The sequence below is a fragment of the Artemia franciscana genome, chromosome 1 (assembly GCF_032884065.1).
Source record: "Artemia franciscana chromosome 1, ASM3288406v1, whole genome shotgun sequence".
NCBI classification, from domain to species: Eukaryota; Metazoa; Arthropoda; class Branchiopoda; order Anostraca; family Artemiidae; genus Artemia; species Artemia franciscana.
This window is the reverse complement of record NC_088863.1, coordinates 71,066,728-71,082,004: the sequence shown is the minus strand read 5'-3', so window position 1 is coordinate 71,082,004 and position 15,277 is coordinate 71,066,728. Positions and strand designations below refer to the sequence as shown.

The 15,277-nt window shown below is 35.0% G+C and overlaps 1 protein-coding gene across 2 annotated transcripts in view; it reads left to right on the top strand.

Annotated features, from left to right (window-relative positions):
- The window catches only part of LOC136033526 (SEC14-like protein 1), a 139,721-nt gene that overhangs the window by 99,978 nt on the left and 24,466 nt on the right, over nt 1–15,277 (top strand). For both annotated transcript variants that reach the window (XM_065714275.1, XM_065714272.1), the window contains 2 exons: nt 2,049–2,183; nt 11,598–11,736. In XM_065714275.1, coding sequence (XP_065570347.1) covers nt 2,049–2,183; nt 11,598–11,736 — 274 coding nt within the window. The remainder of the gene's footprint in view (nt 1–2,048; nt 2,184–11,597; nt 11,737–15,277) is intronic.

Here is a 15,277-nt window from a genome sequence, read left to right as displayed (position 1 = left end):
ATCTTGTGCTTTAAAGCTCTAATTTTAAATTCCGGCTAGATTTTCCCTGTGACATTGGGGGAGTTGGAGGGGGAACCGGAATTCTTGGAAAACTTGAAAATTGAGGTAATTTTATCTTACGAATGGGTGATGGGATCTTAATAAAATTTGATATTTAGAAGGAATTCATGTCTCAGAGCTCTTATTTCAAATCCCGACCAGATCTTTTGACATTGGGGGGAGTTGGAGGGGGAAATCTTGGAAAACACTCGGAGTGGAGGAATCGGGATGAAGCTTGGTGGATAGAATAAGCAAATGTCCTTGATACGTGATTGACGTAACCATGCTGTATTCGCTCTCTTTGGGGGAGTTGGGGGGGAGGGGTTCACTGATTTGGCAAGTTTGGTGCTTCTGGACGTGCTAGGACGATGAAAATTGGTAGGCGTGTCAGGGAGCTGCACAAATTGATTTGATAAAGTCGTTTTCCCAGATTCGACCATTAGGGGGGGCTAAAGGGAGAAGAAAAGTTAGAAAAAATTAGGTATTTATAACTTACGAGTGGTGATCGGATCTTAATGAATTTTGACATTTAGAAGGACATCGTGACTCAGAGCTCTTATTTTAAAACCTGACCGGCATTAAGCCTCTGATATTCCTTTTAAATCAATCCATTGATTCTTAGAATTTTGTTAGAGCTCATACCATATGAGCTCTTGGCTCTTTGCTCTTCTTGCCTCGTCACAAGTGCCATATGAGCTCTTAGGTCTTGTTTGCTCTTTTTTCTTTTTTTTCTTTTTTTTGTGTAAGGCTTCATATTTCTGTTGTTCATTTTACATATTTAGATTGCTGGAAAGTTTGTAGTTGTGTTAGCATCATTCAACTGAATAAATAAAAAAAAATTAAAAAGTAGTAGTTTTTTGTTTTTGTTTTCTGTAGAATATTCCGAATTTCGTGATTAAACTTCAGTTACACTCGCATATATTTTGCTTTTCTGATTTTTCTTCCAAACGCCTCTTCTTCTATTCATCTTAGTATTAATTTTTTTTTCTGTTGGGTTTGGGGGGCTTCAAATGTATGTTTTTGTATATATGTATATATATTGTTCTGTTGGGTAGGGGCGCAATTCAATTTTGCAAATGAAATGTACACTAGTATATTTATTCGTAACTAACCAACCTATAAGTATTGTATCTGTGTTGTGTTGTAAATGTTGTCATATTTATGTTGTCTACTAATTATTTATTAATTCAGTCTAGCAGTTTTTTCGTATATTATGCATAATTTTTTATTGTATCCATTTCCATAGTTATATGACTTGGTTCAAAAAAATACCATTGGTTTTATGACCAATGTAAAATTTACCAAAAATTTAAAAATTCAAAGAAAAAATTACCAAATTGGTAAAAATACCAAATCCATTTGGCTTTGTGTAAAACTAACGCGCACATAATCAGTATCATCATCATCAGTATTTTGTTTAAAATTTCCTTTAAATTAATTACTAAATCATATTCAGTCTTCAAAACTGCTAAATATTCAGTTTATGACAATCTACTGTTTGCCTAGCCCTGATTAATCTAGAGATCCATTAAGATCTCTTATTATAATAATTAGAAAAATCTTAAGAGTTTTCCTGAAGGCATTTTACAAGTGTGAAAACCGGGACCACAGGTGAATATCTTATACTAAAATCATGGTCCTTGAGCGCTAGTCACTGTCTAGTCTTTAAAAGTATTTCTTAATATATTTTATAAGAAAAAAGGTAGTGACGCATATCTGAAAAAATAGAACTTGAAATCCAAAGACGACAAGGAAAAATGAATTAGAGCCAACTCATGTAAATGTATAGGAATATAACATACTGAAAGAGTGGAAATACTGTATGATACTAGAATTGCGATATAATATTCGAAATGCTGTATGATAAGATACCCGAAAAGTCGGAACAAATATTAAGAAACATTATTCAGAATAAAGGGAGATTAAAGTTTAAATTCTCTCCCTGAAATTTGTAATTTCTTGGATTTTGAGGCAGAAATCACTATCTTATTTCTTAAATTTGATTTCAGATCTCTTCTGTAGATGGTTCAATGGTGCCAAAGTCCATGTATATGACAGAAGAACAGTTTGAAAAAGAAAGACAAAGTGGCTGTTTTATCTACGACGAAAGTGTGTATAAATGTGTTTCTTTGACCAAAGGACAAGTAAGTTTGGATTTTAATTCAAAGGGTGTATTCTTAAACGCCGGTCTTTATTATTTATTTTTTTTAAAGCCGGTCGTGCAAAAAAAAAGAAAAAAATAAGATGGCGGAGTAATAGCAATAAAAAAAGAATAAAGGAGTGAAACATCAAAGAAAAAATTAAACACTTCAAAATGCATCACAATTTCAACAGATTACTGTGTCGGTACCAATGTCCAAAGATAGCTAAGTTTGATAAATAAGAATTATTCGTAGAAAGTTTCTTTTCCACAGTAGTTACTGAGTCAACATTGTTAAATTTCCTTTCAAGATAAGAATTGCGGGGCCACATGGGGAAATAAACCCCACAACAAAATGTTGGTTCATGTGGAATATTTTATGATACAAAAGCAATCTGATCAAAGTTTGTCTTTTTTGAATTTGTAGATTGTTTCCAGAAAGGTGACATGCGTGTGTAATGTGGTAAAGCAACAGAATTAAAAAGTCTCGAAAGAAGACAACGTTTAAAGTGAATCTTATTCGTGACGAAAGATGTATACGATATAACCACTTCGTGTGTCATTGTGAGCTGTTAAGAGTTGTCGTTTAAGCTTCATCGACGAGCCAATTGGAAGACCAGTTTAAGCCAATGTGATAGCTTGCATGATCCTAGTGCTCACGAAAAGAATGTTAAAAAAAAAGAGTTCCGCCTTCGGGATTGAAAGATTTCCATTGTTGGATTGTAGCGATGCAAAATATTGCTAATGCGCTGGACAATACCAACCGAATTCAGAATATAGTCTGAAAAGTGGGTAAGCGATAAATTAAGACCGCCAAGGATGAAAGACGATGGAGCAGATGAATTTGCAACAAAAACTCCGTTTTTGAAGAGTGAAGGCAAAGGAAAAGCACCTTGACCTGTAGCTATCTGCAAGTCAACAAAAATATTAGGATTGGGTGGGTAGTGATGAGCAGTTTAGGTCACTTGAGCGTCGTCAGCTTTAGGTGGAAAGTGGATCATTAGGTGAACCTTAATATGAGATCGCGTATCATAAAGGATTTGGGTATAGGAAGGGGTTATCTCGTGTTTTGCGGCATGACGTAACATAGTTTGTGAATCAGAGAGTCCAACGCTTTACGATCGTTATGACCTGCTTGCACCAGACTTTCACTTGCCTCATCAGCATCAATGGTTGCGTTCCTGCCGACAAAAATAGGAGAAACACCTGAGACTAGGTTGGAATCTGAATTGTGTGGATGGAACATTATGTTTTGCACCCGTATGGTCAATGAAAAGTAGTTTGAGAAGCTAGAAAACTTAGTTGCGACTAACGCAGCGATGAGACTAACACGAGCATTGAGTGACAACTTTGAATTTTTTTGGAACTGGAGTAAGACTTAAATTAAGAAGTAAGAAGGCACAACTTCTTAGACAACAATCATTGGTATGAGAATAGTGACATGGTTTGCCATTAGCTTGCTACTATGGATAATATGAAGATGAGTTACCCCTTCAATACCAGGAGGCTTCTTATGTTTTAGGATCAGGATTGCTTGCAGTACTGAATCAACTGAGGCAACAAAGTTGTCAAGAAGATAAATAGATAGGAAATCTGAAGTTTATCTTCGCATTCAGACTGAAAGGTGTCATCGTGGCAGAAAATCAAGCAGACGAATAAAAATTTTTTGGAATTTGGAAGATCTCGGGCAGATAGGTGGATTGTGGGAGTGCTCTTTGAGACGTTCCTACAGATGGAAGTTTGGGATTAAGAAGCTTCCCGATAAAGATCTTCAACTAATTTGCTTGTATAGAAAGATAGTTCTGTTGCAAACTTTCTTTTGGTAGGAAGACGTATATCATAAACCCAGCCAGAACGAGGGCGGTTGCCTTGTAGTCATATATAGTAACACAATCTGAAATTTTGCCAAGCCTTGACAAGGATTTGACTATTAGACCAATGCTTTATGAACCAACGACGGATACATTTCTAATTTATATTGACTTTTGATAAATCTGTGCAAGATAGACAATAAGCAACACAATTTCTGCTAATAATTGAATTCTTCATTTATTCCGATTTTCTAAGATAAATAATGTAGTGTAAGTTTTGACTTAACCAATTTAAGCAATCACATTTCATTTTTACTTACTTTGCCACTTAAAAAGCTTACCACATAGATTTTCAAATAAAACCAATTCTTTTTGGAGCATCATTCCTCTAAACTATCGTGAACATAGTGACTCCCCCGTCCTTTCAACATTTCAACCTTCTTCGTCTATGATTGGTTCTATTTAGTGGGCCTAATTTGGTTGTTGTAACGAAAATAAATCAGGGTTGAGGCTAATTTAGGTGCTATGAATAAGTGTGATTTCCATTAGAAATTAGTTATATCAGAAGATTATCTCTAATTGGAATATCACGAGAGCACTTCAATTCGATGAGTTTTCTAGTTCCCCACAGTCAAATTCACGTTTAGGGTAAACAGTGGCTTCTTTGGACTATAATTTCTGCTATGTCTAATCTTCAATTGTTGCTAATATTTAGTTTCTATTTTTCAATTTTGTTTAATTTCAGTTTTAATCGAATAACAATTTCCCATTAGTTTGAAAATTTTCCATTTTTTATTTGATCTTTAATATCAGTAGACATTATCAGTATGTAGTATTTATCTTTATCAGTAGGTATCAGATAAATTTTGTGGTGTTCCAGAAGAAAAAGGACATGTCAAGTAAATATTTGCTCAATATCGAACAATTCCATGGTTAACATTTGATCAAATTCATATAGCCCGCGAAAGGAAAGAAATGGGAAAAACACTTGATACCTAAAATTACTTTAAGCTCTAATGTCATTATAATGGTATAATTTTCACTTTCACCACTTTTGATTAAGTAAGCCGCTGTTAAGCTCAACAGTGGTTGACAAACTATAGTATAGATTGTACACTCCCGCAAGCTAAATAAGATCGGAGCAGTAAGGAGCAAATAAGATTTAATCACATTCGGGCTAATTTATTTAATAAATTTTATGAAATTTATTTAATAAATTTTCACACTTCGTAATTAGTCGGCTCATGTTTTGAACCTCATCTAGCCCTCCAACCCCCCGTAAATTCTCCCTTCGAATTCAGATTTGTCGGAATCGTCAATAAATACATTCACATATTTTTTTTTTTAAGTGTACCCTCGCAGCATTTTTGGCGGCCTTTTGTTTTCGTGTTCTGTTTTCCCCTTTCTCGTGTAAACTTTGCTTACTGTTTACGTTGGAATTTGTTTACATTAAATATTAGAGTAACTTGAATGCAAGTACATAAGTTATTTTATTATTTTTATGGTGCTCGGTATTAACCAAGTGACATATAGCAATCGCAAATTCTGTCGATCTGTCGGTCCCAGTTTTGCTACTTTAGGCACTTCCAGGTAGGCTAGGACGATGAAATCTGGCAGACATATCAGGGACCGGACCATATCATTTTCCAGATTTGACCATCTGGGGGGGGGGTAATTCGGAAAAAATAGGAAGTCCTAGATACATATTGAAATAACTGGAACAGATACACTCTCTTTGGGGTAGTTGGGGGGTGGGGGGGTTAATTCTGAAAAATTAAAAAATGAGGTATTTTTAACTTACGAACAGGTGCTTGGATCTCTATGAAATTTGATATTTAGAAGGATATCGTGTCTCAAAGCTCTTATTTTAAATCCCGACTGGATATGGTGACAATAGGGGAGTTTGGCGGGGAACCTAAAATCACGGAAAACGCTTAGAGTGGAGGGATCGGGATAAAACTTGGTGGGAAAAATAAGCAAAAGTCTTAGATACGTGATTAACATAATTGGAACGGATACGATCTATTGGGGGGGGGGGATGATTCTGAAAAATTAGAAAAAATGACGTATTTTTAACTTACGAAGGAGTAATCCGGTCTTCATGAAACTTCATATTTAGAATGACCTCGTAACTCAGATCTCTTATTTTAAATCTTAACCGGATCGAGCGTCATTGGGAGGGAGCATTTGGGGGGACCGGAAATCTTAGAAAATACTTAAAGCGGAGGGATCAGGATGAAACTGGATGGGAAGAATAAAAACAAGACTAAGATATGTGACTGACGTAACCGGACCGGATCCGCTCTCTTTGGTGGATTTAGGGGGGGGGGGGGATAATTCGGAAAAATGAGGTATTTGTAGCCTACGAACGGGTGACCAGATCTGAATGAAATTTGATGTTTAGAAGGATCTTGTGCTTTAAAGCTCTTATTTTAAATTCCGACCAGATCCTGAGACATTGGGGGGAGTTGGAGGGGGAAACTGGAATTCTTAGAAAACGTGAAAATTTGGGTATTTTTATTTTAAGAATAGGTGATCGGATCTTAATGAAACTTGATATATAGAAGGATCTCATGTCTCAGATGCTCCATTTTGGACTAGAATTGGATCCAGGGACATAGGGGATTGTATGAGGGAAACAGAAATCTTGGGAAACGCTTATAGTGGAGATATCGGGATAAAACTTGATGGGAAGAATAAGCACAAGTTCTAGATACGTGATTGACATAATTGGAACGGATCCGTTCTCTTTGGAGGAGCTGGGGGGGGGGTGTTAATTTGGAAGAATTAGAAAAATTGAGGTATCTTTAACATCAGAACGGGTTACCGGATCTTAATGAAATTTGTTATTTAGAAGGAATGCATGTCTCAGAGCTCTTATTTAAAATCCCGACCAGATCCGTTGACATTGGGTGGAGTTGGAGGGGAAATCGGAAATCTTGGAAAACGCTTAGAGTGGAGGAATCGGGATGAAGCCTGGTGGATAGAATAAGCAAATTTCGTTGATACGTGATTGCCGTAATCGTACTGGATTCGCCTCTCTTTGGGGGAGTTGGGGAGAGGGGTTCAGTGCTTTGGCGAGTTTGGTGCTTCTGGACGTGCTAAGACAATGAAAATTGGTAGGCGTGTCAGGGAGCTGCACAAATTGACTTGATAAAGTCATTTTACCAGATTCGACCATCTGAGGGGAGGGGGGGTAAAGGGGGGAATTAGAAAAAATGAGGTGTTTATAAGTTATGAGTGGGTGATCGGATCTTAATGAATTTTTATATTTAGAAGGACATCGTGACTTACTCTTATTTTAAATCCCGACCGGTATTAAGCCTCTGATTTTCCTTTTAAATCAATCTGTTGGTTCTTAGAATTTTGTTAGGGCTCATACTATATGAGCTCTTGGCTCTTAGCTCTTCTTGCCTCCTCACAAGTGCCATATGAGCTCTTAGCTCTTGTTTCACTTAAAGGTTTTTTTATATTTGTAAAGTAATTAAAGCAACAAGAATATGGCTGGGTAGATAATTTTATTTCTCATTCGAAAACCGTACAAGACCACAAATGGAATAAATAAATAAACAGGACTAAACAAAAACTTAGGTACCATATTAATGTACACAGACACTTAAGAACTCATCACAATGGCAAGGCTACTTGACTCCGCTGTCTTGAAGAATTCTGTCTGACGCTTAATTCCGTGTGACGCAATGTATGTAAAAAAAAATGTCCCTAGGGATGTATGTAAAAAAATGTCCCTAGGGTCCATCTTCATACCTGAAAACTGTTATTTTTGAATATTTTCGGTTTAATCCTTCAAAATTATTGTTATTTGTTAAATGTGACAGCTTCTTTTCAGGGGAAGTTCAAACATTAGCAATCTGTTAGGTAACCACAATTTTATTGGAAAGCTTCACTTTCCTCAGCTGTGTAAAGCAATTTGTTTTTAACCTTTATTCTGCTGGTTTTTAAACTACATTTTTTTTTACATCGTTTGTGCCTGCCACTACCGAAACCTGCAGGATTATATATGAAGGTCAATTTTATTAGAAATTAAATTCCTGATTTTTTAAGATGTATATGATTTTTTAAGTTTCTGTTCAACAATTTGATCAGATTGGATGCTCACTGTTTTTGATGATTCAATCTTAGTTATTATTGTTTAAGTATCCTAGCTATTATTGAGGTTGAAGATCCATAATATGTATATTCAACCTGAAAATTAGCCCTTTTCTCTGATTAATTTGAAAAACCTTTTCCACAAAACAAGTTTTTCAAAGAAAATTACAGAACTCTACTAAAACAAAATTAAGTAGATATAAAGCAAAATAATCTTCCAAGCATAAAATTACCATATATCACCATCAATAAATATGTGAAATCCAAAACGAACAGAAATTGCAATAAATAACCGAGGCAAACTCAAAACGAACAAAAATTAACATTAGTGGGACTGAAAACCCGAATCCCTTTTGAAGACCTGAACATAATTTGCGCTTTACTGAAAAAAAAAAACAAAAAAAAAAAACAGATGACTAATATTTATTCCTTTAAGTTTTAATGATTTTTATTAAAATGGAAAAAGTGAAAACATTCAAAATGTATTTTTTTAGTAAAGTGCATATTATGATCTGGTCTTGAGAATGCATGGGGGTTTTCAGCCTTACTCATGTTAATTTTTTCTCGTTTTGAGTGTGACTCGGTTATCTATTGTAGTTTCCGTTCGGTTTGGGTTTCGTAGTAATAGTTATCATATTACTTGTGTAGTAATTATTGTAGTAGGATTAGTAGCAATATACGCCTAGCACCTTTGGTTTCTTGAACATTCCCTTCAACACACACTGAAAGTTTAAACGTAATACCATTAACTGTTCCTAGAGCATTTCTGCTCTACAAGCATTCCTAGAGCATTTCTGCTCATACAGTTTCAATCAAATTTTTCGCCTTATACCCTTAGTTTTAACAGCAGCAGTAGCAGTAGAATTAATAGTAGTAGCCTTAGCTTTAGTGGCATTAGTAGTAGTAGAGGTAGAAGTATGAGTAGAAGCAGTAGCAAGAGGAAGCAAATGGAACTAACTTTTGGTTAGTTCAACATTCCTGACAAGAAACCCTGTTGGTTTCAACTTCACTCACCAATCTATTAATACCTAAATTACCTATTATTACTAAATTACTAAATTACCTAATACCTAATACCTATTAATAACCTAAGATATTGCTGTTGTTTTGACAACCTGCATACAGACGGCGTGTTGTGATTAAGTTCATCTTCCATTCCCAAAATTCATTGAAAATTTCACCTTTATACCCTTAGGCATAGTTGTAATAGTAGTCAGAGTAGTAGTAGTGGTATTACTAGCTGTAGTATTAATAGTAATAGCGGTAGTACTAGCAGCAGCAGTGGTATTAATGTATTGCCTTTACAAGTAGCTGCAATACAAGTAGTAGTGGTAAATACAGCAGTGATAGAAGTATTATATTAGCATGCACATATTGCCTTTTGGTCAGATGACCTTCCCCTTTAATCCTGCTCTGAAAGTTCTAACATAATACCCAAATCAGTTCTTGAGATACACTTTTTTTACAATGTACATACACATAGTGTCTTTTGATTTATTTCATGTTTCCCCTCAATATTGTAAATGGAGTAATGTTACCGCAGTAGTAGTGGTGGCATACAAATATTGCCTTTTTAAAGTCATTCCTGATCCTTTTTCGTAAGTCATTCCTGAGCTACGTCCTTTTGGCAATCTGGTAACACATACCGTGTTTTGATATCGTTGAACATTCCCCTCATCATTTACTGAAAGGCTCACCTGAATGTCCTTCGTATAATTTTAGAAAGTAAAGTTCAAACATGCATACCATTCTCAATAACATGTACTATATTTAAAGAATGAACGTATTGTATAACTTAAACCCCTGCCCTGAGAACTCTGGGGAGGTTGACATCTCCATAGACATAATTACTGGACCTTTTAACAATGCTGAACAGAATAGTTCTGTTAAGATTTTGATCAAACAAATACAAAGTAGAAACAATAGGGAAAATCTCTTCAAGACAAATTTTGATCAGATATGTTTTGGGGAATGATAGGCTTGTGGGGAGTGTTGGTAACCCTCCATTCACTTTCGACTCTTAAAAAGGGCGATAAGTCATCCAAATTCCAATCAACTAAACCCTATCCGATTCGAAGTTAATGCGACCACCCGTTCCGTACAAACCTTGTATGCTCCGGAGTATAACTTACAACCCTTGCCCCTGGGCTCTGGGGGGTTATGTCCACCTTGAAAGTATTGTCATATGCTCTGTGGATTATTGTGAACAAAGTGGCTATGTCAAAATTTTGATCGAATGCGTTTGGGGAAAAGAGGGTGTCAGAGCGGGGGAGAGGTTTTAGTTGCCCTCCATCACTTTTAAATCCTAAAAGATAATTAGAACTTGAAATTTCTATTCAAATTACCCCTTTCAAAACTTCACTTAACAACCCCTAACCTTATTTGCCTCCAGGGCATAACTTTCAACCCTTGCACCTAGACGTTTCAACCCTGAAGACAGTGTTATGTCACATTTGGACATATTTTTTTTAACAAAAGACTGTCTAAAATTTTTTTATTTTTTTTCTGGGTGTATTTGGGGAAAATATGACTTAGAAGAGGGATATAGCTGCTATTCGATCATGTCAACTCTTAGAAATGGCACCAGAAGGTTTGATTCCCAATCCAATGAGCCCTCTTCGTAATTTATGCGACCACCTTTTCTATTTAAAAAATTATATACCTCTGGATTATAACTTACAACCATTGTCGTGAAGGTTGTGGGGAGGGGGTTGTCATCCTTAAAAGATATAATTTCCAGACCTTTCAAATTCGCTGAATAAAATGGCTATCTCAAAACTCTGATTGGATGTGTTTGGGGACATAATGGTCATGGGAGGCTGGTCGATCTCCTATCACTTTTGACTATTAAAAAGGGAACTAATCCCCTTCAATTTCTAATCGAATGAGTTCTTTTTGAAGTTTCTACGACAGCTCCTTCTATCAGAACCACAATTGCATAAACTCTTTTGTACCTTTTTTTTTCGTTTGAAAAAATGTTTTTACCTGTATGTCCTAATAAATTTCAAGGTTCATTTGAATTATCTCTTCGATTTCTTTTTGAACATTTAATTTAACGAATTATGAAATGTATTTCTGGACTTTATATTAGCCTATTTTCAATTTGTTGGCTATTTCGTTTTATCGAAATTAGTAGAAAATTATTTCATAGAAGTATTAGTTTTTTTTTGTCTTTTTGCGTGTTATTCTTTGTTTGTTAGCAGTTAATGTCCAAAATACTTATCATGTTTTGCTTTCAAGTACAAAAATGAAGTTCCTAAATCTTAAGATATCTTTTTACACTCCTATAATTTAAAACTTGAACGTTATATGTCGTTTAACGAAACTCATGAAAAATTACTTCATTGAATTATTTTTTATTGCTATTGGATTTTGATGCATGTTCATATTTTTTCTTTTTTTTGAACTTTTTTTTAAGTATTATCGGTTTTAACAAGTATAAAATTTGAAAAGACAGGAAATACTTAAATCTAGAATTCTAAAACCTGTTACATTTTCAGGTGCACGAAGAAGTGATCTCTGCGGCTGAGAAAGGAGGTGTTATCTGCTGGGATTTTGATGTGACCAAGCAGGATGTTGATTTCACTGTACTTAGGACAAAGGTCTCTGTCCCTCTCAAGGAGCAAGTTTCATCTCCAAGTATGACTCTTGAATTTTTTCCCTTCTAAACATTGTTTCATGGTCAACTGCTCATTGTTGTTAATATTAGGACAAAAGGTCTCTGTCTCTCTCAAGGAGCAAGTTTCATCTCCAAGTATGACTCTTGAATTTTTTCCCAAAAAGGACAAAGGTCCTTTTTGGACAAAGGTCTTAGGACAAAGGTCTCTGTCCCTCTCAAGGAGCAAGTTTCATCTCCAAGTATGACTCTTAAATTTTTTCCCTTCTAAACATTGTTTCATGGTCAACTGCTCATTGTTGTTAATATTAGGACAAAAGGTCTCTGTCCCTCTCAAGGAGCAAGCTTCATCTCCAAGTATGACTCTTGAATTTTTTCCCAAAAAGACAAAGGTCCTTTTTGGACAAAGGTCTTAGGACAAAGGTCTCTGTCCCTCTCAAGGAGCAAGTTTCATCTCCAAGTATGACTCTTAAATTTTTTCGCTTCTAAACATTGTTTCATGGTCAACTGCTCCTTGTTGTTAATATTAAAAAATCAAAATCGCTAGAAGATAGGCTGCTGTAATAAAGGTAATAGGTAAAGATAAGTGGAATATAAAGAAAGTGGAGAAAGCATTAAAATATGAGCTAAGGAGGTATGAAGTGGAGACCATAGATAAAATTGCCGAGGATCTGGAAGATGCAGCTAGATCACATAGTAGAAAAATATTGTACTGGAATGTTAATAAATTCAGAGGGAGTAGTCAATCCGGACTTGTCCCAGTTAAAGATAGGAACAGGGCCACAATTAGTGACAAGGGAAGAGTTAAAGGAGATGGTAAAAACATTTTGAGAATGTTCTTGACTGTGATAGAGTTACAGGAAAAGGTATGAAAAAGAATGAAAAGATATTGACACTTTGGATGTGAAGGGAGATTTATTTTCTAGAGGAAGAATTAATGACAATAGTACTGAAAAGATTAAAAAATAATAATGCCTCAGGTGGTGATAGTGTGATATATGAGTTTCTTAATTATGGTGGTTACGAGGTTAGAAATATATTACTGTGTAACCTGAATATGATTTTTGAAAAAGGGGAAGTACCTTAGTCTTCAAACGCCAGTAGGCCTCGGTTTTGTAGATTATGAGCAAGCTTTTGATGCAGGTGATAGGAGAACTTTTATTAATGTCCTTTCCTTGTACAATATACCAGATAAATACACTAGGGTGACTAGTACTATGTTCGAGAATAACATTGCTGCGGTTAAGGTAAGAAATGAGGTTAGTAGCTAGTTTCGTATTGAGTCAGGGTTTAAGCAGAGTAGCGTTCTATCCAGGAAGTAACACCCTCCTGGAATTAGATTTTGTTGGTGATTTAAGTATCCTAGATGAAAATGCTAGAAAAAAATAAACTCTTATAGGTTTTGCGAGTTCCGGGTGAAAAATAAGATCTTGAAAATTTATGTTAAGAATACTGAGTCGCTAAGACTAGCAAAAAGTGAAGGGGAAAGGTGTTATTGGGTAGTTAGAAGATCGATCAAGTGGACAGCTTGACCTGCCTAATAGTATTATTAGTAAAGATGGTGGGAGCAAAGAAGAAGTGAAAAGTAAAATAACCAAGACCCAGTGCGTTTTTCGTTTTTCAAAAGTCTGGAAGAATTGGAAGATAAGTCTGTGGACCAAGATTAGAATAACAGAAGCTACTGTGATGATAGTGCGTAGTGGGTGCTACGAAAACGGACTAGGATTTTCTAGATGTTTTCCAGAGAAGTTGCCTATGGATTGCTTTGGGTGCCCTACTGACTGACCGTACCTCAAACAATAACTTTTACGGAAAATGTGGTTTAATCCCGCTTTCAAGGGCTATGATGAGAAAAAGGTTGAGATGGATTGGGCACGTTGTGTGGATGAAGAATGAAAAATTGCCAAAGATTGTCCTTTTTGTCCAACTGTCTTGGGATGAACGAAAAGCAGTTCATCTTCGAATGGGTTGGGAGAATGTTGTAAAAACAGATTTAAGGGAAATGATAACTTCCTGGGAGGGTGTAAAAAGGGAGGCTTTGACTAGATTTGGAGGGAGGAAAAGCGTGTGTAGCTGACCTCTGGTGACTTGATGATGAAGTGGGTTGTTAGTTGTAGCTGTAGTAGTAAGGGTTGTCATAGGCAGTACGCTAAATGGACTGGGTCTATATGTTCTTTCAAAATATAAAGTTACACGAGTATATCTTAAGAAAATAGCCTTTTCTTACTAATTTCTATTAAAGTTAGTAAACTGTGTAAAGACACATATCATACCAAGTTAACATTTTTTCACTTTAACTTCGTTCTTTTTTGTTTCAGTATCACATGCTCGAAAAGGTTCTGAAGCCATTACTTTTTCATCTTGTATTGCATATTTTAGCAAATGGAGGTGGCAACTCTGATTGTAATATGTTGTTATTTGTCACTGAGAGTCTAAGACGGTGATCAGATGCTTGTTAATTTAACCATGTCTAGACAAGATCTTTGTGGACCTTAATATACAGGCAAATCCCATTCGCCTGTAAAATTTGGTGCTTTGCCTCAATAGGTTTTAACTTAGGACCTGGCTCTAGAGTCTTATACCTTAGAAAATTCTAGACAACTCTAGAAATTCTACAAAATGCTGAAAATTTTGTATGAATTTGCAGTTTCCACCTATGAAGAATGCTATTTTACACTCTCTTCACCGTCTGCGCATAAGAGTACTGTTCAAATATGTATTCGGTCAGGCCAAACACATCAAAAATTGGGCCATCTCCAGGAAAACTTCACATAAAATAATCGAAAAGTCAAACTAAGAGCTATTTTTGTGAACTTTTCATGGATACGGATAATTTTTTTCAATACTAGGCCTCCATGATTGAATGGTACACATTTTTATGTGTAATGCGATTGTATGATTCAAATGCTTTAGTGTGAGATAACCTCTTTTGTTTTTTCAATACAATTTAAAGAAGCTACACTTCTTTTGGATGATGCATAGTCAAAGTATCGTCGTCGTTATAACCTCAAATTGAACCAAAATAATAAAAAAGAATTTTCACATGACCTTGTAGCATATCGAAAAGACTAAGATAATAGACAAATCACACGAGACAATCGTGATGTGACCATACATTATGCTTTTTTACTGAAATATATATATATATATATATATATATATATATATATATATATATATATATATATATATATATATATATATATATATATATATATATATATATATATCTATATATCTATATATATATATATATATATATATATATATATATATATATATATATATATATATATATATATATATATACGTATAAATCAAAAGGGACACAAAAAGTGTAAATAATTTAACTGCCAAGTCAATTATATAAGTCAATAAAAGAGTTAAAAAGATAAAAAAATTGTCAAAAGAAGGGGGGACAAAAAATAAGTGAATAAACAAAAAAAAAAGAGAATGAAACATAAAAAATATGAAAAATTCAAAGAGAAACTAAAAACACAGAGGGGGGATACCTTATAAGTTCAATAACCTGGGCAGCACCATCAGCCAATAAAAAAAAGAAAT